Source organism: Harpia harpyja, chromosome 11 (genome assembly GCF_026419915.1).
Source record: "Harpia harpyja isolate bHarHar1 chromosome 11, bHarHar1 primary haplotype, whole genome shotgun sequence".
In the NCBI taxonomy this organism is placed as follows: domain Eukaryota; kingdom Metazoa; phylum Chordata; class Aves; order Accipitriformes; family Accipitridae; genus Harpia; species Harpia harpyja.
Genome location: NC_068950.1, coordinates 34,663,136 through 34,686,038, shown reverse-complemented (window position 1 = coordinate 34,686,038; position 22,903 = coordinate 34,663,136). Strand labels below are relative to the sequence as shown.

The 22,903-nt window shown below is 65.8% G+C and overlaps 1 protein-coding gene across 1 annotated transcript; it reads left to right on the top strand.

Moving 5' to 3' along the window:
* The first annotated feature begins 496 nt into the window (after positions 1-496).
* PTCH2 (patched 2) lies at positions 497-22,899 on the top strand. The gene is made up of 24 exons (XM_052801911.1): positions 497-702; positions 1,030-1,222; positions 11,524-11,713; positions 11,841-11,910; positions 12,149-12,240; positions 14,224-14,419; positions 14,520-14,641; positions 15,005-15,152; positions 15,368-15,499; positions 15,580-15,735; positions 15,860-15,952; positions 16,041-16,166; positions 16,245-16,363; positions 16,485-16,890; positions 16,974-17,286; positions 17,552-17,694; positions 17,784-17,964; positions 18,531-18,814; positions 19,399-19,536; positions 19,688-19,830; positions 20,095-20,194; positions 20,619-20,864; positions 21,033-21,446; positions 21,551-22,899. The coding sequence occupies exons 1-23, from the start codon at positions 631-633 to the stop codon at positions 21,444-21,446; spliced, it is 4,077 nt and encodes a 1,358-aa protein (XP_052657871.1). The 5' UTR covers positions 497-630; the 3' UTR covers positions 21,551-22,899.
* Positions 22,900-22,903: the final 4 nt, after the last annotated feature.

Genomic DNA, 22,903 nt, shown 5'->3' with positions numbered 1-22,903 from the left:
GCTGCGGGGGATGCCCACCCCCGGGGGTGACAGCGTGGGGGTGCCCACCCCTGCGGTGCGGCTGGGAGTGGGGGGGACCTGCCCGTCCCTGCTGTTGTCTCGGGGGGGGGGGGGGGGGCTGCCGTTCCCGGGGCGGGAGGGGGGGGGGAGCAGCCCCGGGCGCGGGGGGTGCCGTTGCCCGCGGGCAGGGCGGGCCGGACCGGGCCGGGCCGCCGCCGCTGCCGCCGCCGCGCTCCCCCCCGCGGCGGAGCCGGGCCGGGCCGGGCCGTGCGGGGCGGGGGGGCGGGCGGGGAAGGAGAGGGGGGGGTGAGCGGGGGGGGGGGGGAGTGCCGCCGTGTGTGGCCGCCGGCGGCGGGCGCGCCGTTGCCTAGCAGCGGCGATGGGCGCTGCCGCGGCGGCGGCGGCCAATGGGAGCGGCGGCGGCGGCGCGGCCCCGGCGCCCCCCGCCCCCGCCTCCCCTTTAGAGGCGCGGCGGGCGGCCGGCGGCACACAGCCCTCCGCACCGGCACCGCGCTGCACCGCCACCGGCCCCGCTACCGGCACCACCCGCCCCGCCCCGCCGCGCGCATGGGGGCCGCCGCGCTCGGCCCCACATAACGGGGGGTGCCCAGCCCCGCCAGTCGCCCCGCCATGCCGGCCGAGCCCCCCCGCTCCGCGCCGCCGCCGCCGCTCCGAGCCGCCCGCCGCAAGCCGCTGCCCGAGGTAAGGGGCGAGCATCGCCCGCTCCCGCGGGGGGCTCCCGGCCGGGGGGGTGGGGGGCTCGGAGAGCGCGGAGGAGCCCGGGGCGGGCTGGGGGGGGGGGGGGCGGCGGCGCGGAGCGGGTGTGTGGAGCCCCGTGTCCCCCGGCTCGGGGACTCGCTCTCTCCCCAGCTGGGGACCGGCAGCATCGTGGGTGCCGGAGGGGTCCCGGCCCCGCGCCGCAAGCCCACGGAGCGTGGCTGCTGCGGGATCCCCCCCCCGCCTCCCCTCTCCTCCCCGGGCAGGGTCTCCCCTTATCCGCTCCCGGGCTGATCCTCGCCCTCTCCCCAGGGCAGGGCCGTGGGCCAAAGGGCCCCGCTGTGGCTGCGGGCCCGCTTTCAGGCGCTGCTCTTCGCCCTGGGCTGCCGGATCCAGCGGCACTGCGGGAAGGTGCTCTTCGTGGGGCTGCTGGTGTTCGGGGCGCTGGCCGTGGGGCTGCGGGTGGCCTCCATCGAGACCGACATCGAGCACCTCTGGGTGGAAGGTAAGCGCGGCCCCACGGGTTCAGCCGCCCGTGGGAACCGTCCCGGTCCCGCTCGCGGCCGCGGCTTTGTCCGTGTCCCCCCCGCCCCACGCGGGGCGCGGAGGTGCGGGGCCGGCCCGGAGGCAGGTGACAGTGCCGGAGCTGGGCGGGAGGAGGATGCTGCCGGGCGTCCCGCGAGCGGGGCCGCGGAGGACCGGGCCGTGGGTGCCCGCGAGCGGAGGTCCCGGCTGCGCGGCCGCGTGGTGCCGAGTTGTAAAGGGACACCCTCCCACCCACGCACCCACGCGTGTCCCGGCGGGGGTCCCCGCGCGAAGGTGCGGTCGCGTCCCCGCACGAGCGGACACGTGCGGCGGGGGTGGTGCTCGGCGCCGGCTGAGCGCGCGTCTCCCCCCGCGTGGGCACCCCCTTCCCGCGTGGGCACCCCCTTCCCGCGGTGCCGCTCTCCCGCCGCCGGGCCCCTTCCCCGCGGGAAGAGGCCCCCGGGGCCGGTCGCAGCCCCGTAGCGGGGCAGAGCCGGCAGCCGCGGGGCTGCCGGTCCCGGCTCGGGACCCCCGCCCGGAGGGGACGGAGGAGCGGGCAGGGTCAGGCAGGAGCAAATCCCCGTTTCCGAGTGGAAGCGGCTGATCCCCCTTCTTTGTTATTAATAACTCCAGCGTGGATTTTTCTCTCCCCTCTCCCTGCAGCTCCGCTCCCCAGTGCTGGGATTTGCTTTCCCTGCGCCTCCCTCCTGCTTTGGGGGTCCCGGGGGAGGGGGGGGGGGAGGCAGCACCCCGCATCGCACCCCCTCCTCTGCCCCATCCCTGCCAGGCCCTGGCCGGGGGGGGGTTCTCCCAGCCTGGGGTCCCCGGCGGGGTGCTGTGCAGGGGCAGATGTTGCTCAGCGGAGGGGTGTCAGCCATCTTTGTGCGGGAGCGCTGCCTCCTCCCCCACGCCCCGCTCCCTGTGTGGTCCTCAGCTACTCTTGGATTTGGTTCAACAATAGAAGCAACTTTGCTCTCCCACCCCCTTTTTTTTAAAAAAAAAAAAAAAAAAAAAAAGGCCCTGCGCTCCCTCGCTGCTGCTCACACACAGATGCACGCACGCACCCCTGCCCAGGAATCCCCAGCTTTCCCACCTGCTCCCCACTCCCGAGGGGTGTTTGCGTGTGTGTGTCCCCCGATCTCGTCTCCATCACCCCTTTCCTCTGCAACACGTAGCAGAGAAATCCAGTGATACCTCCTGGTCCGGCCGGCGCCTGAGCGGTGGCTGCTGGAGGAGGGACACGCTCCCTCCGTGGTTCCCTTGCTCCGGTTCGTGGCTCTGGCGCCATCGGATTTTTTTTTGTTGTGCTTTTGGGGTTGCAAGGAGTCAGCGTTTCGTGCAACCGCGGCCGGAGCCAGGGAAGTGGCTGTGGTTCTTCCCGCTGGGGGGGGAACGGGACTTGTGGCACATCGGGGTGGAGAGCGGGATGGGGAAGGGGCCGAGCCTGGGGATGGCTGGAAGTGCCCAGAAACCCGGCTTTTCTTGCACACATGCTCTGCGCCCCACCGTGCTTCCTTGCTTGCATGGGTACAGCCAGGAGGGACTGCGGCTGTTGGGGCATTTTTCACCCACACTGTGGTGTGGCTATAACGTGGGTGCCAGGGACCTCTCTGAGGAACTGGCTCTTTCTCATGGCTGGGGCATCTTCTTCAGTGTTGGGAGCTGGTTTTTTTTTTGGTTGGTTGGTTTTTTTTACCCCATGGTGAAACACTGCTGACCCGGGGTGTCCCACCCCTGCCTGGGCGATGGGTGGGTATACTGGGGTCTGCACACAGCCCCTGCTCTGGATCTGTAGCGCCTGGGGTGGGGATGGTCTGCGATGCTGGGGTGCTGCTTGGGGGGCCCCCCCTCGGCCTTCCTGGGAGGGCTCTTCCCCCGGGAGTGTACACCTGGGGCAGACCCCTCTGTGCCTTGCTCCTGGGTGGCACGGCCCCAGCGTGCTCGGGGAGGCCGTCTTTGGGCGTTGGCACCGTCTGTGACCACCAAGGACGATGTGGCCAGGGTGGCGTTAGTCCTGCGGGGTCCCTGACGCGCATGCGTGGGTCAGGACGTGGAAGGAAGGTTTGCAGCGGCTCTTTCAGTCTCGTGTATCAGCTGTGGGGCTTCCTCCCTTCCCCATAACCGTGCGTGGGTCCTTGCCTCTCTGCTGGCCATCACTTCTGTGTTTTTCTGGCGAGATCAAAGCATCCCTTGGTGTCCTCAGGTGTACCCAGCCCTCCCTGATCTCTGGACCCTCTCCTGCTGGTGTGGGGATGTGCATTATCTGGGGCAGGAGGGCTTGGGCTGGCCCTGGGGAGCAGGACACAATTTCCCAGACTGTGCGGTTGGATCCTGACCACTTGAAGCTGCTTGGGGATTTTCTCAGCTGCCACTTTCTCCCATCCCTGGGTGTGCGGCAGGGTTGCTGGTGCGTGTGTCCATCCCTCTGCAGCGAGCCTGGTACTGTCACGCCAGGTTGAGGCAGTGCAGCTCTTGCCACTGGGCTGGCAAAGCTGGTGCTCCATCAGCCTGGCCCCAAAGCTTTGGGATCCCCAGGGTGCTAGGGGACCCTGGGTCCTGCCCTCTCTGGGTATGTGTGAGGAGATGTTTGCAGGAGCGTGGCCCATCCTGGCCCTGAGGCAGCGCCGTGGGGTGTCTAGGAGCAGGGCATGTGTGCAGGGAGTCCCGGTCACGTTGTCCTAGGCCAGTAGGTCCCAGCTCAGAGGCAGGGTGGTTGAGGGTTCTGGGAAGCCTCTGATGACCCTCTGCAGCTGGTCTGTAGCTGATCACCTGCCTCTGCCTAGCCAGGCTGAGGGATGCGGGTTGGTGATGCTCCAACCCAAACCACCTCACCCAGGTGAGGTCCCGCAGGAGCGGAGTGTGACTCTGTGCTGGGCTGTCCCCGCTGCCGGCTGAGCTCAGCCCTCTGGGAGCTGGGGACCTGGTGGGCAGGAGAGGGAAGGGAGCTGCTTCCCGGGGGGGCACCACGCTGCTGTCCACTCACCCCCTACTCCCAGGGGAATAGGGTGGGCAGCCCTGCTTTGGTCTCCTGGCTGGGGTCAGTGTTGGGGCCATGCTGATGGCAGGTGCCCCAATGGGTCCCCCGAGCCTGGGTTGTGACCCTGGCCACTGTGGGGAAAGTGCAGGGTCTCTGGCCCCAATTTGGGGGGGGGTGTTCTCAGCCACGCAGGCTGGGGGGTGCTTGCGGTATCCTGGGGTTATGCCTGACCTGCATCCCTGTTTGGGAGATGGAAGGAGGCCATGTCACCCCATAAATTGGACTTGACTGTGGAAATGTTCAATTAGGCTCCTCCGAAGCAATTAGCCACTCGGAGGCTTTGAAATCCCGGCTAGCGGCGAGTGTTGAGTTACCTCTAGACACCTGGCAGCTGTTCCCGGCTCTCCCAGGGCGTCTGTAGGGCCAAGGGGCCGGGGCAGAGAGCTCCGGGCAGGCAGAGCCCTGGGTGGTGAATGGGTCTGCCTGATTTATAGCGCCGAGGGCTGGTTCAAAGGAAGGCCGGGTTAATTCCTAACCGGAACAGCCGAGCACCCCGCACAGCCATCGCGCTCTCAAAGAGCTGCGGAGTCTCCCCGGAGAAGACCCCGTCCCTTTCCTGGAGGGGTCAGGGACATCGTGAATGTGCCAGTGGGATGAAATGGGATGTGTGGGATGGGGGTGAGGGGAATTTGCGGCCTTGTTCCCAGCTTGGGGGAAGAAGCTGAGTCACCCCCAACCTCCTCGGCAATAGCTTTTGTCCGTCCTTGACCTCCGCGACAGGACTTGGCACAGGGCGTCCCCTCCCTGGCACCCAGGGCAGGGCTGGGGTGCAGTCAGGGGCTCCCCCTACAGCAGGGACAAGCGGGAGAGCAGATGCTGGCTGGCTCTGTCTTTGCAGAGAGAGGGGCATCGGGGATGGGAAAGCCAAGGATGGGGATCGAACACCCTCCCCACCCTGCCTCCACCCTGGGGAGACCATCCGTGGGGCCCCTCTTCCTAGCCCCTGTCCCCACTGTGCTTGGTGGGACCCGTGGGGGGTGGGGGTTTGGGAGGGGCAGCTGCTGTGGTGGGGAGTGGGGTGCCGTGGCCATTCCTGGGTGGGCACGGGGAGAGGTGGGTGGTCTCGTTGCTGCTGGCGGGTGGGTTTTATGGGGTGAGGCGTTGGTGCAGGGGCTGAGAAAAGAGGAGGCGAAGCCAGAGTGTGGGGCTGGGGGGCTGTGTGGGGCTGGTGCTGGCAGCGTGGGGGGCTCTGATGGCAGCTTGTCCCTGCAGCCCAGGCAGTGAGACGCCTGCCGGGATCCGGCCTGAGCCGGCCTGGCGCACAAGGGGCGGCTCCCGGGCTGCCACGTCCCCGCTTTGTCCCCAGATGGGCGTCCTGTGGGGTCAGGGTCCCCGCTTCTCTCAGGGTGCGATGACACAGGTATCGCCCCATGGGGAGGGAAGGGGCAGCTGGGGGTCCCCAGCGCTGCCCTGGGGACCCTCCTGCCTGGCCTGGCAAGATTTTTCTTTGGGACCCTGCAGTCCTCTCTGTTCACAGGGTCTGAACATCCTTGGGGACCCCGTGTCCCCATCCTCGGGGGCTCAGAGGAGCGAGGGGCAGCTGGGGCGTTGCTGCCATGGAGTGCCGAGGTCCCCGTTATCCCCAAAACCCACCTGCCTGGCTCTGCCCTCTGCTCCAAAGCACCTTCTCCCTCGCAGCCTTGGCTGGCTCTGAAAGGACCTTTCTTCTTGGAGGGGCTCATCCAGCAGCCCCCTGCCTGCCCAAAGATGGGGCGCAGGCAGTTTGCCTTTATTTATCTTCGGGAGGCGAGTGCGAAACCTCTTGCTTTTCCCTTTCCCTTCCTTGACAGCTCGGTCAGCTTTTTTGGGCTGGAAAATTTTGCTAATTAACCCAGAGAGACTGGGAGACTCTTTACAGATGGCTGTGGCTTATCTGCCCCTATCCATTTTGCTTTGCTTTTCAACTTATATATTTTTTTATTTCCTAGAAAGTGGTGGGGTTTTTTGTTGGTGTTTTTTTTGTTGTTTTTTTTTTTTTAACTTAGACGTATCCATGGACTTAGGGAGGGGGCTCTTTTTTTGCGTTTTAAATGTTATTTGGCGGCTGGGAGGGGGCAGCGCCAGGGCCCGAGAAGAGGGTTTTATTATCTGCCTCTCCCTCGGGCCTGGAAAAGTGGTCTGAGTTCAAAAAATTCATTTCTTGCCTGAATGAAGCCAGCAATGTGGAAAAATTTCACCATTCAGAGGGGGATGAATGTATGTTTCAACCACACATTAAGTGACATTAGCAAGCAGTGGAGTGCCTAATGTGGCCATTTTTCACAGCAGCCAACAGAGGGGGTGATTAGCATAATTAGTACAGGCAGCCCTATACATATGGAAATGGCAAATGCCTAAATGCCAACACCAGTGGAAATTTATGTCAATGCTGACAGGAGTCTTAGCGGTGAATAGTTCCCAACTGAATCCCCTCTCCCCCCCTTTTTTTTTTTTTTTTTTTCTCTTTTTCGGGGGTCGCGCTGTCCCCTCGGTGCCGGCCGGGGCGGTGCGAGCTCCCGGCTGCCCCCCTCCCTGCGCTGGGAACCGCCGCCCCGTGATTTGGGGTAATAAAGACATTAATTTAGCTTTGCCGTTAAACAAAAGGGTTTGGCCGGGGCTGACGGCTGGGGAGCTGGCCCCAAACCGGCCCTTTCAGCCCCTCCGCTGCTGGCTTTTTGAAGGCATCCCCCTCTTCTGCCGCCCCTCTTGACTCAGCCGGGCGGTGGGAGCCCCTTTGGTGGGGCCGGCTTTGGTCAGAGGTGCTGGGGCAGCAGCGAGCCCTCGTTCATCCCTCGGCGCTGCCGAGGACACCCATCTGCCACCCACCTACTCCCCCTTCCCCGCGGCCGGCCCCACGCCACGGGGTGAATGGGGCCGGGAGGACGTGTTTTGACAGGACGGGGCCACGGGGCTTTTGGCGAGGCCGGCGGTAGCGGCCGGGACAGGTAAAAATGGCTCTTTCAGCGTGCCCTGGGCGAGACTTCCTCCGGAGCAGCATGGGTCCTTTCACTGCCTCCCTAATCCAGCTAATCCGCCCCACAACACTTTGAAGGTGGCCTCCGGCTTGCGCGACGCTCGGCACGGGGAAGCGGTCGGTGGAGGGATGCTCGGGGCGGTGCCTCGGGACCCCTTCCCACTGCCATGTGGGATGGCGCACAGGATGCGGGACGGTGCTGGCATCTCTCCGATGCCCCTGGGGGCTTTAATCACCCAGGGGTGGGCATGTCTGCCAGCGGGATGCGCTCAGTCTGTGCCACTGGGATGGCTTGACAGTCCGGTGTTTGCCCCCGTGGGTGCCCCTTGTTGTGGCAGGGGGGGCTGCTGCAGAGGGGGGTCCCCCTGGGGATGGCTTTTCCCAGGGGATCTCAGCATGACCTTGCCCTCCTCCCAGCCGTGGACTTGAGCCAGGGTTTCTAGCCCTGGCATCGGGATGTTGTGCTGTGGAAAGGGGGCTGGTCCCCAGGGGGGCCCCCCTCTTACTGCCCCCAGCTCTTCCCTTGCTGGGGGGCATGGCTGGAGCTGGGGTCAGGGCTGGCCTGGCGCTGGGACAGGACTACAGCATCCCCCGAGTACCAGCCAAATCTGGGACTCGCCACATTTGTTACCACCTCCCCATTACATCAGGAGGACAGGGCCTGATTTTTGGAGGCCGAGCGAGGATGCGTACCCCGGTGTGCTCCCTCCCTGCCACCCTGTCCCACCCGGGTCACCCAAGCGGTGGTGACAGCTGCTGGCAGTGCCCAGGTCCCATCTGCAGAGTGGTGGCACTGCTGTAGACCACAGCCTCCACCTACCCTGGGGGACACACAGAGCGGTCCTTGCAGCAGCACGCATCTCCTGGGGGGTCACCAGTGCCTTTCCATGGCCCCCAGCCCCTCCCATGGCCCTCCCTCACCTCCGGCCCCTTTGCCCTTACCAGGCAGGGAGGGCTCAGTGCGGGTCTGGCAGCCTGCCCCAACCCACTACCCTCCTGGTGCCGCCTGGGCACGCTGCCCCGGCGCGCTCAGCCTCCTGCCCCCCACCCGTGGGTGCTTGGGGACAGGGCTCCCGTGGGGTTTGTCCACCTCCCGCCCTGGGTAAGCACTGCAGGAGGTCCCCTTGCTGTCATGCCAGGCAGTGTGGCTGCGTCGGGGTGAGTCCTGTGCCAGGGGGCTTGCAGCTGTGCCGGGGGCAGCGGGACCCAACATGGGCTCCTCTGATCCCAAACCCTCTGAGCTGAGTCTGGGGGGTGCTGGCAGCCCCCGTGGGGATGTGGGGTGAGCTTGGGTCACACCCCTTCCTGGGCAGGGGGCAACACAGGGGCTCTGTCCTGGCTGAGAGCAGGAGCAACCTCTTTCCCCCCTGCCAGCCTGGGGCTGCCCGTGGCTGGGGGGGGACTGGCACCGGGCAGGGTGTGCTGTGGTCCCAGCACCCACCGGGGCAGCCGAGGGCACAAGCTGGTCTCACTGGGCGAGGATGAGCCGGCTGCAGCGCCGGGGCTGCGGCCGTGGATCCTGTGCCAGGAGGGTTTGGGGAGCGGTGGCGGGGGGGGGGGGGTGGCTCAGGCAGGGTGGCCGGGAAGGGGGTAGGGAGGCTCCCGCCCTGCTCTGTAATTTTGCGGCGGATGCTGTAATTACGGGGAGGGCTCCCCCGGCGTGGCCCGCGGGCGGGAGGCAGCCGCACACGCAGCCGCCCTCGCTGCCGGGGTCCCAGTCCCCTCCCTGCCACCCCTGCCCTCCCTGTTTGGGCACGGTGGGAGCCCGCTCTGCACCCCGGGTGTATGGGGTGCGGGTGGGTATGGGGTCCCATCCACCCTCCAACCCACGCTGCTGTGTGCCTGCACCCTGTGACACCCCCCCCCCCACCCCCCCCCCCAGCGTGAAATCCCCAGCCAGTGGTACCCACAAGTGGCGCCCACCCCAGGGAGGATGCTTGCTCAAGGCACGGCTGCCTCTTGGGACCACCCTGCCCCCAGGCCCCGGTGTGGGGTTTTGGGGGGTGTGGGGTTCACTTTGCCCAGCATGGGGGTCCGGGGGTGGTGGTGAAGCCAAACCCTGCCGGGGAGCGGAACGGGCTGTTAATAAGCAGGACCAGGGCGCCTGATTGGAACCAGAGGGCCCTTTGCATGAAAAAGCCAAAGGCTCCCTTTGTTAATTGGAATAAAAAAAAAAAAAAAAAAAAGAATAATTTACATACAGTTCCTCATTAACGTGCTCATTGTTGGTATCGGGGCGCCCCCCCCAGCCCCCTCCCCGGCCGGGGGGCTGCGTGCGGCGTGGGGCGTCTCGCCCCGCTCCCGGCCCCGGGCCGGCCGGCGGGCGCGCGCCCGTTTGAAGTGTCCTTGGCAGCCCTGTGTGCGCTGCCTTGTCTTTTCATGTTGCTCTTTGGTTAATTAGGGTGTTGGAATTTGAGGCTTCCTCACAGCCTTTGAAGCTTGCTGACGGCTCGCAGTGCCCTGTTCCAAATTAACACTAATTACAAGGGACGGCTTTTTATTTTCTCTTTTTTTTTTCTTTAATTTTTTGGGGGGCTCCCCCCGCACTCCACGCTTGCAGATGTGCGGCTCCTCCCGCAGCCGTGCTGGGCGGAGATGCCCACGGGGCGCAGCAGGATGCGTCCCCAGGGAGCGGTGGCGATGCTGGGCACCCCCCCCCCATCGCCGTGTCCCACCGCCCGCCTGGGTTCGGCGTGGGTGGCACGGCTGAGATCAGAGCAGCTCGGTGCACCTCCTGCCCGACCTCCCAGCCTGCTGGGAAGGGGACGGGTGTCCCGTCCCGTCCCCCCCGTGACACCCACCCTCCCTGTGTCCTCGTCCCCTCGCCCCGGGCACTGCCGTCCCCTCTGACACACACACAAAGGCTGAGGCTGTGTCCCCCCCTCCCCAGCCCTGGCACAACCTCCATCCCAACTGGCATCTGATGGACACCAGCTGCTCCCCAGCCCAGCCAGGAACAATAAAGACACTTCCCCCTCCTCGTTCCCAAAAAGCAGGGAAAAAAAACAAAACCAAAAAACACCAACCCATATAATAAGTCATTAAAAGGGAAGATTCTGCTCCTTATTTGCGGTCTCGCTCCGGCCTCCCCGGTGCTGGCAGGGGGCCAGGCCCGCCGGGGCCCCCGCCTCTTGCTGAGGGAGCATCCCGGCGCGGATGAATCCTGACCCCCCCCCTCCTTCCCCAGCACCCGGGGCTGGGCAGGAGCCGGCCTCCCCCCTGCCAGCAGTGCTGCCTTGGGATGCGCCCTGATGTTGGGCACACTGGGCTATCCCTGGTGGGTGGCACTGGGCACTGCAGCATCCCCCCCCCCAGGCAGGGGGCTGGGAGCAGGGCGGCTGGGTGTTGTACTTCGCGGGGGTCTCAGGATCATCCTCCCAGCCTCCTCTGGGCTGTGTCGTCCCCCCTTGTCGCTGTGCCAGGAGGGATGGGAGCCCCTTGTTCGACAGGGATGGGGACGGCTGTCCCTGGGGTGGTGCTCCGCCATGCCAAAGGCCGCGCAGGGTTTGATCTCAGCCCCAGCCGTGCTGGCCGGGAGGGGATTTTTTTCTTCTGCACCGAGGTGGTTGCAAATGAAGTCGGCAACTTCTCCCGGAAACCTCAGCCCTGCCGCACTTGGAGCTCTCCTGCTGCCATCAGGGATGGATCTCTGAGCCTCAGCGGGAGGAGAGGGGTCCTGCAGAGCTCCCCAGTGTCGTGTCCCTCCCCTGTGCCCAAACTCTTCCCAGGGTAGCCTCCACCTGTGGGGGCTTGGGGGTGTGCACCTCTCCCTACACCCATTCCCCGGCCAAAACGCTGCCCGCCTTGGGGTGCCAGGGAGCAGCTGGGCAGGGATGGGGTGGGGTGTCCTCAGTTTTGCTCTCTGTGTCGGGGGCCGGTTGTGTTGGGCATCTGCAGCACCCACCACAACGCATGGGTGGGAGTGGGCAGGATTTGCCCCATCCGTTTCACCAGCTGTCCGTCTGTGGGGTTTTTCCAGCGAAAGCAAAGCCAACGAGCCGCTCTGGTGCTGGAAATATCCATGTCAGTGGGAAGGGGGATGCCCGGTCCAGTGTGGGCTGGGGTGCTCCCTGCTTGGGTCCCCTGGGTGCGAGCACCCAGAGCATGGAGCCGTTGGGGAACCCCATGGCAAGAAGCCCCCCCACGGGTTAACGTGGCACCATCTGATGCTGCGGGGGCCTTGCTCGTGCCAGTCCCTTTCCCTGGGCATCCTGATGGGCAGGACAGGTTGGTGGGATGGGACCTCTGCCAGCCTTGGCGCTGACGGGACACATCGTGGTTCCCTGCACAGCGGGCAGCCGGGTGAGCCAGGAGCTGCGCTACACCAAGGAGAAGCTGGGCGAGGAGTCCGTCTACACCTCCCAAATGTTGATCCAGACGCCGAAGAGGGATGGGGAGAACATCCTGACGCAGGAGGCCCTGCAGCTCCACCTCGAGGCGGCCCTGGCCGCCAGCAAAGTCCAAGTCTCGCTGTACGGAAAGTGAGTCCGGCTCCGGACGGGGGGTGATGGGGACCCCTGCCATGTCCTGCGTGTCCCCCCGCACTACCCCTTGCCATGTCCCATGCGGGATGATGCTCGTCCTCAGCTCCTCCTTCTGCCTTTCCAGATCGTGGGATTTGAACAAGATCTGCTACAAGTCGGGTGTTCCCATCATTGAGAATGGCATGATCGAGAGGGTGAGTGGCGGGCGTGCCGTGGCCCCCAGGGAGCCCCCCCAATGGGGGATTGGTCCCCCAAGGAACGGGTAGTGGATGGGCTGTGGTGGGGATGGGGCTTGGCAGCCCCAGGTGCTGCAAAGGCACTGCCAGCTCCATGCGGGAGGGCGCAGGTTTGGGCAGCCCAGCGGGGTTGAGGGGGGAGCAAGGGGGGGCTGATCCATCCCTGCTGAAACCCTCGCATCTCTTCCTCCCACAGATGATAGAGAAGCTGTTCCCCTGCGTGATCCTGACGCCGCTGGACTGCTTCTGGGAAGGCGCCAAGCTGCAGGGAGGCTCAGCCTACCTCCCGTGAGTGTGGGGGGCCGTCCCGGGGTGCAGGGGGCCACGGGTGGGAGCAGGGGCTGAGGGGGCTGCCAAGGGGACTGTGCTTGACCTCCCCATGCAGCTTGGTCCCGCTGCCCTCAGGTCCCTCAGTGCTGCCTCAGGTCCCTTGGTGCTGCTGCATGTCCCGCTCGCCCCCAGGATGGTCCCACCACCATTGCTCGTCCTGCTGGGTCAACATCCCGGGGACAGGTCCCTGTCCTTGTCCGCCTGGCCTCGGTGGCACAGGCAGGGCTGCACCGCTGCGGGGAGGAGGGGGGCTGCACCCCACGGGCAGGAGCTGCCCGTCCCTGCTGTGCCGTGCCATCACACCGGCCAAGGATGGGGATGCGGGGACAGAGGCCGTGCCGCAGGCAGGTCCCTGGGGGCTGCTGCCCCCCAACAGCGCTTTGTGGGTGCCATGATGACGAGGAGGCACCCACACTCCTGAGCCGTGCCCAGGGACACAGAGGGCGCAGAGTCCCCGGGGTGGGTGGCGGGTGACTCCCAGCCAGCTCCCTGCACCGCGGTGGTGGGGCTGGGGACCCCGGGCTGGGCGGGGGGAGCCCCCCCACATTCCTTCTGTTTACGCGTGTGTTTGTCCGGGAGAGCCGGGGCGGCTTGTGCATTGTCAGCAAACGAAGCCCCGCGCTTTCTCATGCTAATGCTGCTCTGAAAGCTGCCCCTTGCCAAACAGATGAAATAGTGGCCTTATTCAGGCTGCTGCCGGACGGGAGGAGGGGGAAGGGGCCACAGCATCCCCAGCCAGGACTGGGGGACCGGCTTTGCCCCACCAAGACCTCAGGTTCTCCCCATCCCAGCCTGGGGAGCAGCCGGGAGTGGGAACGAATGGGGCTGGGGTGGCCATGCCAAGTGGGATGCTGGTGGCATCGTCTGCCGGGGTGGGCATCATCCTGGTGCTGGGGTATGTGGCAGGCAGGGTGGCACCCGCAGCAGTGGTGGGACCCATGTCTCCTCGGAGCCGGGTGAGCAGGTGCCCAGGCGGGCACCCCGGCTGAGTGCCGGCCAGCCCGTGGGGACTCGTCCCCCTTTTTAACGCCGAGGGGTGAGCGGGGCGGGAGCTGGAAGAACAAAGAGCAGCAATCTATGGAAAGACAAAAGGATTTGCCCTGGCTCAGTGAAGCAAGCGAAAGCAGATAAAAGGGGCTCTCTTTGGAAGCAGCAGCAGCTCCGGTTGGTATGTGGGAATCTCGAGCGGCCGGCTCCGGCCCAGCCAGACTTCATGAATTATTAGGCTGCGTTTCTCCCCAGAGCCCACACTCGCTCGGGGCTTTTTCTTCCCCTCTTTGGAGCGCTGGGCTGGGTTATTGGCTTTTTTGTGTGTCCTTTCTGTCTTAAAAAAGAAGCCGAGAGGCTGGGAGCTGGCCCCCAGCACCCCAGGCTGGGATGAAGGGAGTAGAGCATCCGCAGGCAATGGAAAAGCCCCTTTTCCTGGGTACCCGAGTCCCATAGGGTTCCGCTGGACCTTCAAGGACCTGGTCTGCACCCAGCTCCCAGCACCGTCCTGAGCCCCCGGAACCTCTGCTGAGCCCCAAAACCTCCAGCTTGGGGGGAGGTGGCAGGAAGGGTGGGAGGGGATGCTGGGAGCCCTTGCCTGCCTGCTCCCCTCTATCAAGATGTTAGCCCGCAGGCAGTAATCAGCCTGACTGCTCGCACAAAGCGGGGCCGGGCGGTGGGGCCGGCTCCCCCCGCTTTGTCCCAGCCTAACAGGATCAGGCATGCTACTTGACTTGGGCACGGCCCGCTGCGCCGTGCGGGGCATGGGGGATGCTGCAGGCGGCCCCGGGAAGGGGTAAGGGATGCGCTGGAGACTGATGCTGCTCCTCTGCATCCTCACACCCTGCCTTTGAGGGCACCCCCAGGACCCATGGGATGAGGTGGCAGCGGTGGTGGTGGTACCGCATGTGGATTTCGGCATCCCCCATCACCCTAGTCCTGCTCTCTCCCCAGGGGCCGCCCGGACATCCAGTGGAGCAACCTGGACCCTCTGCAGCTGATGGAGGAGCTGGGGCAGTTCACGTCCCTGGAAGGCTTCAAAGAGCTGCTGGACAAGGCAGAGGTGGGGCAAGCTTACATGGAGCGGCCCTGCCTGGACCCCCGGGACCCCCAGTGCCCCCCCAGTGCCCCCAACAAGCAGAGCCAGCAGGTGGGTCACAGCCCGTGGTGACTTGGAGGGGTGTGGGGGCTTGCTGCTCTCCTGCCTGCCCCATGGTCCTGCATCCCTGACGCCTCCCCTCCACCCGCAGAGCCCCGACATCCCAGCCGAACTCTCGGGGGGCTGCCACGGCTTCTCCAGGAAGTTCATGCGCTGGCAGCAGGAGCTGATTTTAGGCGGCACGACCAAAGACTCCCAGGGCAAGCTGCTACGGTGAGAGCCGCTGTGGTGCGGGTGTCCCCAGGCATGGCGCAGGGGCCCAGCCGCAGCACTCACCCCCGGGACGGTTTGGGGCAGGGTTCCCTTATCCTCATCCTCATCTGGTGCCCATGGGAACCCACTCTGGCTGCAACAGGGGCTGCGGGGCTGTCTGGGAGAGCATGTGAGGCTGGCGAGTGTATGGGACTGGCGAGCAGGGCAGTGCTTCGGAGCAAGGAGGGGGACTGGGGCCAGGATGCCTGGGTCCTCTCCCGGGTGTCCATGGTGGGGCTGGGAGCCGAGGGGTGGGGGATGGACCCATTCCTGCATCCCGGGGCGCTGCAGCTGGTCCCAGCGAGGTGTGTGCCTGTCCCCCAGTGCCGAGGCCCTGCAGACCATGTTCCTCCTCATGAGCCCCCGGCAGCTCTTTGAGCACTTCAAGGATGACTACGAGATCCATGACATCAGCTGGAGCGAGGAGAAGGCGGGCGCCATCCTGGAGGCCTGGCAGAGGAAATTCGTGGAGGTGGGCACCGGGAACAGCCCCCACATGGGGCTGTGCATGGCATCCCCCTGCGCCCAGGTTTTCATGTGGCCACAGGTCCTGGCACCGCTCTCTTGTGGTCTGGTGGGTCCCTTGGGACCCTCAGTGGCGATGCTGACACCCTGGGTGGCCCTGGGGCAGATGTACTGGGGAGTGGGGGGGGTCCTGACTCCTCTAATGGGGTGCACCTCTGGCAGCTGGCACAGGACTCCATCCCGCCCAACGCCACGCAGAGCGTCCACGCTTTCTCCACCACCACGCTCAATGACATCATGAAGTCCTTCTCCGATGTCAGCGCCATCCGGGTGGCTGGGGGCTACCTCCTCATGGTGCGTGTGCCTCCTCTCTGTGTCCCCCGCCGTCCCTCCATCACCGCCCCTGTCCCCGCTAACCCGCTGTCCTCTTCCAGCTGGCCTATGCCTGCGTCACCATGCTGCGGTGGGACTGCTCCAAGTCCCAAGGGGCCGTGGGCCTGGCCGGGGTCCTGCTCGTGGCTCTCTCCGTGGCCTCTGGCCTGGGGCTTTGCTCACTGCTGGGCATCTCCTTCAATGCAGCCACCACCCAGGTATGTGCTGGGGGAAGAGCTGGGTACCGTGGGGCTGGTGGGACCCTGGGGGCTGCAGGGTGGCTGGGTCCCCTCCCAGGCAGTGGCTGTGTCCCCCCCACTGACGCTGGCTGCTCTCTGGCAGGTCCTACCCTTCCTGGCCCTCGGCATCGGTGTGGACGACATGTTCCTCTTGGCTCACGCCTTCACTGAGACCAGCCACCACATCCCCTTCAAGGTGAGCACCGGGCCCTGCCCAGGGGCTCCCTGGCCCCCTCCCGCCTCCCCACGGCCCCTCTCGTCATCCCCTCCCTCTGTCCTCACAGGAGCGAACAGGCGAGTGCCTGAAGCGCACGGGGACCAGCGTGGCTCTCACCTCTGTCAGCAACATGATCGCCTTCTTCATGGCAGCCCTGGTGCCCATCCCTGCCCTGCGCGCCTTCTCCCTCCAGGTAGGGCCAAGGTCCCTCTCTGGGAGGGGCAGGAAGGGACGGCCAGACCCTGCTCTGACGTGTCCCCCCTACCCACAGGCTGCGGTGGTTGTGGTGTTCAACTTCGCCATGGTGCTGTTCGTCTTCCCCGCCATCTTGAGCCTGGACCTGCACCGCCGGGAGAAACGCCGGCTCGACATCCTCTGCTGCTTCTACAGGTACCGCCGGACTGGCCGGAATGGGGCTGGCCCTGTGTGTCCCCGCCAGAAGCATGGGGTGACTCTGTTCCTCAACATCTCCTCCTCCTTCCCTCTCTCCTCCTTTCCTCTCTCCCTGCAGCCCTTGCTCCTCGCGGGTCATCCAGATCCAACCCCAGGAGCTCGCCGATGCCAATGACAACCATGCCTGCCACCCGTCCCCTTACGGGCACCCCGGCGTGGCCACCAGCACCCAGATCACCACCACCGTGCAAGCCTTCACCCGGTGCGACCCCTCGGGCCACCACGTCGTCACCGTCCTGCCGCCCACCTCCCAGGTGTGCACCTCGCCCGCCGTCCTCCTGCCTCCCACCGACCCCCTGGGCTCGCAGGTCTTCGCCCCGTCCAGCTCCACCCGGGACCTGCTGGCCCAGCTGGATGAGGCCAAGGGTGGGCGGGAGTGTGTCCCGCTGCCCTTCTGCCGCTGGAGCCTCGCCGACTTCGCCCGGGAGAAGTACGCCCCGCTCCTCCTGCGGACCCGGACCAAGGTGAGGTGGGGACGGCCCCGGCAGTGCCGCCCGAGGCGGGTGGGTGGCAGGGGACCCTGCCTGACCCCCCACTGTCCCCGCAGGCGGTGGTGGCGGTGCTGTTCCTGGCGCTGCTGGGGCTGAGCCTCTACGGCACCACCATGGTGCACGACGGGCTCTACCTGACGGACATCGTGCCACGGGACACCAAGGCGCATGCCTTCATCTCGGCCCAGTTCAAGTACTTCTCCTTCTACAACATGTTCATCGTCACCAAGGGCGGCTTCCACTACCCGGGCGCCCAAGCAGCCCTGCTCAGCCTGCACCAGGCCTTCAGCACCGTCAAGTACGTGGTGCGGGAGGGCAACCGCGACCTGCCCAAGATGTGGCTCCATTACTTCCAGGACTGGCTGCGAGGTGAGGGACACCCCTCTTCTCTCGACCTCCCCTGCCTAACCCTCTCCCCAGCCCGCACCCTCCCCGTTAGGCCTGGCAATGCCTTCTCTGGTGTGTGGCACCTTGGGGAGGGTGGTCCCATGGTGTCCCCAAGGTGCCCAGCAATGCCAGGCTGAGCCCTGGGGTTTCTGCTCACCCATCCCGCTGGCACGACGCTCCCTGGGGCACACAGGGTGCCACGCAGGGGTGCCCCAAGGGATGCTCACCCCCCACACTGCATCCCCAGGGCTCCAGGCCACCTTCGACAGGGACTGGCAAGCTGGGCGCATCACCCACGACAGCTACCGCAACGGCTCCGAGGACGGGGCGCTGGCGTACAAGCTCCTAATCCAGACCGGCAACAAGAAGGAGCCCTTCAACTTCAATCAGGTGCGTGGGGACGGGGCTGGGGCAACTGGGCTGGGGACAATGCTGTGCCCGCTGCCCGACTCACGCCCACTCCTGCTCTCTCCCTGTAGCTGACCACGCGGCGGCTGGTGGATGAGAACGGCATCATCCCCCCTGACACCTTCTACATCTGCCTGACGGTGTGGGCCAGCAACGACCCCCTGGGCTTCGCCGCCTCCCAGGCCAACTTCTACCCCCCGCCGCCCGAGTGGATCCATGACAAGTACGACACCACGGGCGAGAACCTGCGAAGTGAGTGAGCGCGGTGGGCTCCCCACAGCCTCCTCCTGCCCCCCCGGCATCCCCCTGCAGAGGACCCTGCTCCCTGCACCTTTCCTGCCCTGCAAGCATCCCCCACATTGAAACTCCCCACATCCCTCATCCCATCGACATCCTCTGGTAGAGAAACTGCCCTGCTTCCCTGTGCCCCATGCTTGTCCCCCTGCGCCCCACACCCTGAGCACCCCACTGTACGTTCCCTGGGCCCTTAGCGTGCAGCAACACACCCCTGCTCCAGCACATCAGCATTTCGCTGCAAAGAAGTCCCTCCACTCTGTTCCCTCTCTGCCCCACAGACATTCCTCTGCAGAGGAACCCCCTGCTCCCCATGACTCCCCACCTCACAAGCATCCTGCTGGCAGAGAAACCCCCTCCTCCTTGCCCCCAGTCTTCTCCCTGCACGCTCCCCAGCCCCGTGGTACCCAGCCAGGCATTGTGCTGCCTGGGCTGCACTCAGGCTGGTGTGGCTGGGGTGCCCCTGTGGTGCCTTCACTCCCGTGCTGCCCGTACCCCCATACTGCCCGTGCTCTCCTCCCCAGTCCCGGCAGCCCAGCCACTGGAGTTCGCCCAGTTCCCTTTCTACCTGAGCGGGCTGCGTCGCACGGCTGACTTCGTGGAGGCGATCGAGAGCGTGCGGGCTATCTGCCGGGAGGCTGCCCAGCGCCACGGGGTGCTGAGCTACCCCAGCGGCTACCCCTTCCTCTTCTGGGAGCAGTACATCGGCCTGCGCCACTGGTTCCTGCTGGCCATCAGCATCCTGCTGGCCTGCACCTTCCTCGTCTGTGCCCTGCTGCTGCTCAACCCCTGGACGGCCGGCATCATCGTGAGTACGCACCCCGATGCGTGGGGACTGGGGGGTGACTGGCTGTGTTGCCCTCCTGACGGGTGGGTACAGGGACATCCAGCCCTGCTCCCATCCTGCTGGGTGGCCCTGGGTACCTGCTTCATGGGGATGGGGTGATGGGGGTGGCCAGGGGCACCCGGGGTGGAAGGGACACCCATATGGAGGTGGCAGTGGGTGGGGGACAGCCATATGGAGGGAGGAGGGACATCGCTTATGAAGGGAACCTATGGAGGGTACAGAGGTCTGGGGACATCCATGCAGAAGAGGGTGAGGGGAACACCCATATGGAGGTGGCAGTGAGTGGGCGACCCATACGGAGGGATCAGGGACACACCCCTTATGAAGGGAACGTGTGTAGTGGGCAGGGATTTGGGGACATCCATGCAGAGGAGGGTGAGGGCCACCCCCGATAGATGGGACAGAGGGGTACCCCAAATAGAGGGAAAAGGGGCAATGGGGTGAGACTGCCCTACATGGAGGGGTAGGATCGGGCATGCCAGACAGAGAGGCAGAGGGGACAGCCGGTCAGAGCCACCCCTCAGTGACCCCACCCCCCTCCCCAGGTGTCCATCCTGGCCATGATGGCAGTGGAGCTGTTTGGCATCATGGGGCTGATGGGCATCAAGCTGAGTGCCATCCCCGTGGTCATCCTCATCGCCTCGGTGGGCATCGGTGTGGAGTTCACCGTCCATGTGGCCCTGGTGAGCACAGGCAGACCCCTGCTCGGCTGTGGGGCACCCCAGTTCCCACTCCCCGGCACCCTCACCCCCCTTCGCCCCATGTGCCGATGAGTGGCCACGTCATGAGTGGCACAAGGGGACGAACCCCGCGTGACATCCCCATCCCATGCAGGGCTTCCTGACGGCTGCAGGGAGCAGGAACGTGCGCTCAGCCGCAGCACTGGAGCACACCTTTGCCCCCGTGATGGACGGTGCTGTCTCCACCCTCCTGGGCGTCCTCATGTTGGCTGGCTCCGAGTTTGACTTCATCATGAGGTGAGTGCCGGAGGGGGCTAAACCAGCTGCTTGCTGCCCCCCAAAAGTTTTGGCAATGGGAGCTGGTGAGTGTGGCAGCTCCCTGGCTGGTGGTGGGGATGTAGGGCAGTTGGCGAGGATGTGTCTTGCTGGGGGTGGCAGCTTGCATGGAGGCCGGGGAGTCATGGGGGGGCTAGGGTGTGTGGTGTGGGAAGCTGTGTTTGGGGTGGGACAGGGTTCATGGTGGCTGTGCCCGCTTACCCCCTCTGCCTGTGCCCCCCCCAGGTACTTCTTTGCGGTGCTCACCATCCTGACGCTGCTGGGGCTGCTCAATGGGCTGGTGCTGCTGCCAGTCCTGCTCTCTGTCATCGGGCCACCCCCTGAGGTACAAGACCTCCATCCCGCCTCTCCCTGTCCCAACCCTGTATCTACATCTCCTCATCCCACATTGCCCCTCACCCTGTCCCCTCTTCACCCCATACCCATCCTTGCCTTGTCCAGTCCCAACCTCGCCTCGTACCCACCTCGGCCCATCCCTCACCCGGTACCATCCCTGCTTTCCCCCATCCTTTCTCTGCCCCATATCCAGCTTGCCCCATTTCTACTTGGCCCCATTCCTGCTTCACCCCACACTCGACTCCCCCTATCCCTCCCTGACCCATTTGACCCCATCCCTGCTTCACCCTGTATGTCCCTCACCCCACATAGCCCTGACCCCATCCTCACATCACCCCATACTCCCTGCCACCCCACACTCCTCCAACCCTGTATGTCCCTGGTCCCTCTGACGCTGTCCCCTCTCTCCCCAGGCATCTCTGGTGGATAACGGCCCCCACCTGCCCCCACCGGCGCCAGTGCCCCCGTGCCTGGGCCCCGGGGGGCTCTACGTACGTCGCGCTTCAGCCTGGCCCGCCGCCTTCCCTGACCCCTCAGACACGGAGTGCTACACGGAGGGCAGAGGGCCGGGCAGCCCCCGGGGGCCCTTCATCGTGCCCCCCGCCCCGGCACACATCCTGCTGGAGGCTGGCAAGGACCCCAGCTTCCCCCGCATCACCGTGAGTGCCTGCCTGCTGTGGCATCGCTGGGTCCCCAGCAGCCCCTCGGAGAGGGTCACACATAGAACTGGGGGACAGGGGCTCCTGGGTCTCCTGTGGTGCTGGTGGGGTTGCCAGCGGGATGCTCGGCATGGCTGGGGACCCTCACGCTCCATATCCCCCCTCCAGGTGCTGAAGCCCTACAAGGACAGCCCGGAGGTCCAGGGGAAGAAAGAGGGTCCCGGCCTGCAGCCCACAACCCCCCTGCCCTTTGAGGAGCCGTGCCCCACGCCGCCCCAGGACTACCCGCAGCCCTGCCCGCCGGGCGCCCGGCCAGCCCCCGCCGCAGCCCTGCCCGCCTACAGCACCCACCTGCAGGGTCCGGCCGGCAGCTACGCCACCGTCACGGCCACCGCTTCGGTGACGGTGGCCCTGCACCCCACGCTGCCTGGCTCCTACCCCAATTTCGGTCCCGAGGGCTTCGCCGGTGGCGAGCAGGACTGCCTGGAGGAGCCCAGCATGCCCAGCACCAGTGGCACCGCCGTGCCCGATGCCTTTGAGATGCAGAGCGTGGGACGCCGCGGGGCAGGCACCCGGCGCTAGGTGAGCTTGGGGACACGGGCACCTTAACCTGGGGCTCGTGCACGGCAGCATGGGGGTGCAGGTTTGGAGGAACCCAGCTGACCCCCTCCCCCATCTCCCCGCAGGTTGCTGGCTCCTGGGCAGAGCATCTCCCCAGCGCCTGGCAGGCACAGGAGGGTTGCAGAGCGGGGTTGCCCGCATCGTGCTGCTAATCGCCGGAGCAGTGATGCCACCCGGTCTTGGCCAAGGAGGACCAGCCCCCCCGCACCCCCCCGCAAAGGGGCTCAGCAGAGCGGGCTGGCACTTCTATGCAAGCTGTGTGCAGGCCATGCCCTGCCCGCGTGTCCCCCATCCGGGGCTGTGCTGATGGTGCCGTGTCCCCTCACCCAGGGTTTAGGGTTACCCTGCCCCGGGCTTGTTGCCCCCCCAGAAATGGAAGCACTAACTCCCCCCTCTGTTTCTGGAGCTGCTGGCAAGGTGGGCTCGGTGCCCTGCCAGCTCCCCCTCTGTGGGGTCACTGCCTGCTCCCTGTCACCTCCTCCTGGGAGCCCCCACCCGGGCCACAAGCTGGGGTGCCCCAACAGGGTGACCTGATGCCCCCCGTCCCAATAAGGGGGCAGCCCCACAGCTGGCCATGCCCTGGGGTGCCATGGGCAAGGCCTGGGGCGGACACCCCCCACCTTTATTTATTGCAAAGGGAAACTATCTATAGAGAGATATATATTTTTAAGCTTATTTTAAAAGATTTATTTCTCAGCCTACGGCCTCGCCCGGCTGCCCAGGGTGCAGGCAGGGAGGGGGCAGACCCTTGGCCGGTGCAGGGCTGCCTGCCGGAGGCCGCAGGAGCCTGGGGCAGGGGTGCAGACCTGATTCATGCCCCCGCTCCATGGGGTGCTGGGTGGCCACGGGCAGCTCACCCCCTCTGACGTGCTGCTCAGTGCCTCAGTTTCCCCACCGGTGAGCACGGGAGGGCTGGAGATCAGGGACGTGCCACGGCAGAGCCAGGGAGCCTGTTGCTCCAACTGCACAGGCAGGGTTTTGGGGTGGGGTCCTTGCTGTGCCGAGCCCCTGAGCTGCCCCACGGTCACAGCCCCTCGTGCCACACTTGTGCTCTGCCCTGGTGACAGCACGTGCTGGTGCACACATAGGGCAGTGCACACTCACGTGGGCACCCGTGGTGCCACCGGGCACATCTCACTGGGAAAACATTTCTCACCGTGTCCCCGTGCAACGGGGCTGTCCCTGAGGTCAGCCCCTGTCCCCCGTCCCCATCCCGGGCACCATCCGCACCATTACCCAGCACTTTAACTCCAGTGGTGTTTGCCGTGCCCGTGGCCCCGGCCCCCCCCCCGGCCCCCAGACACTGCCGCTAAGCTGGGGTGGCCTTGGGGACCCCGTCCCCGTGCCAGGCGTGGGCACGGCGGGCAGCCCCCCCCCCCCAACACGCCACCTAAGTTATTTATATCAAAGAGAGCAAA

Coding starts and splice junctions, on each gene's coding strand:
- PTCH2 (XM_052801911.1), top strand. CDS start 631: ATGCCGGCCGAGCCCCCCCGCTCCGCGCCGCCGCCGCCGCTCCGAGCC. Junction 16,891..16,973: donor TCCTGCGGACCCGGACCAAG/GTGAGGTGGGGA, acceptor CTGTCCCCGCAG/GCGGTGGTGGCGGTGCTGTT. Junction 20,865..21,032: donor CCAGCTTCCCCCGCATCACC/GTGAGTGCCTGC, acceptor TCCCCCCTCCAG/GTGCTGAAGCCCTACAAGGA.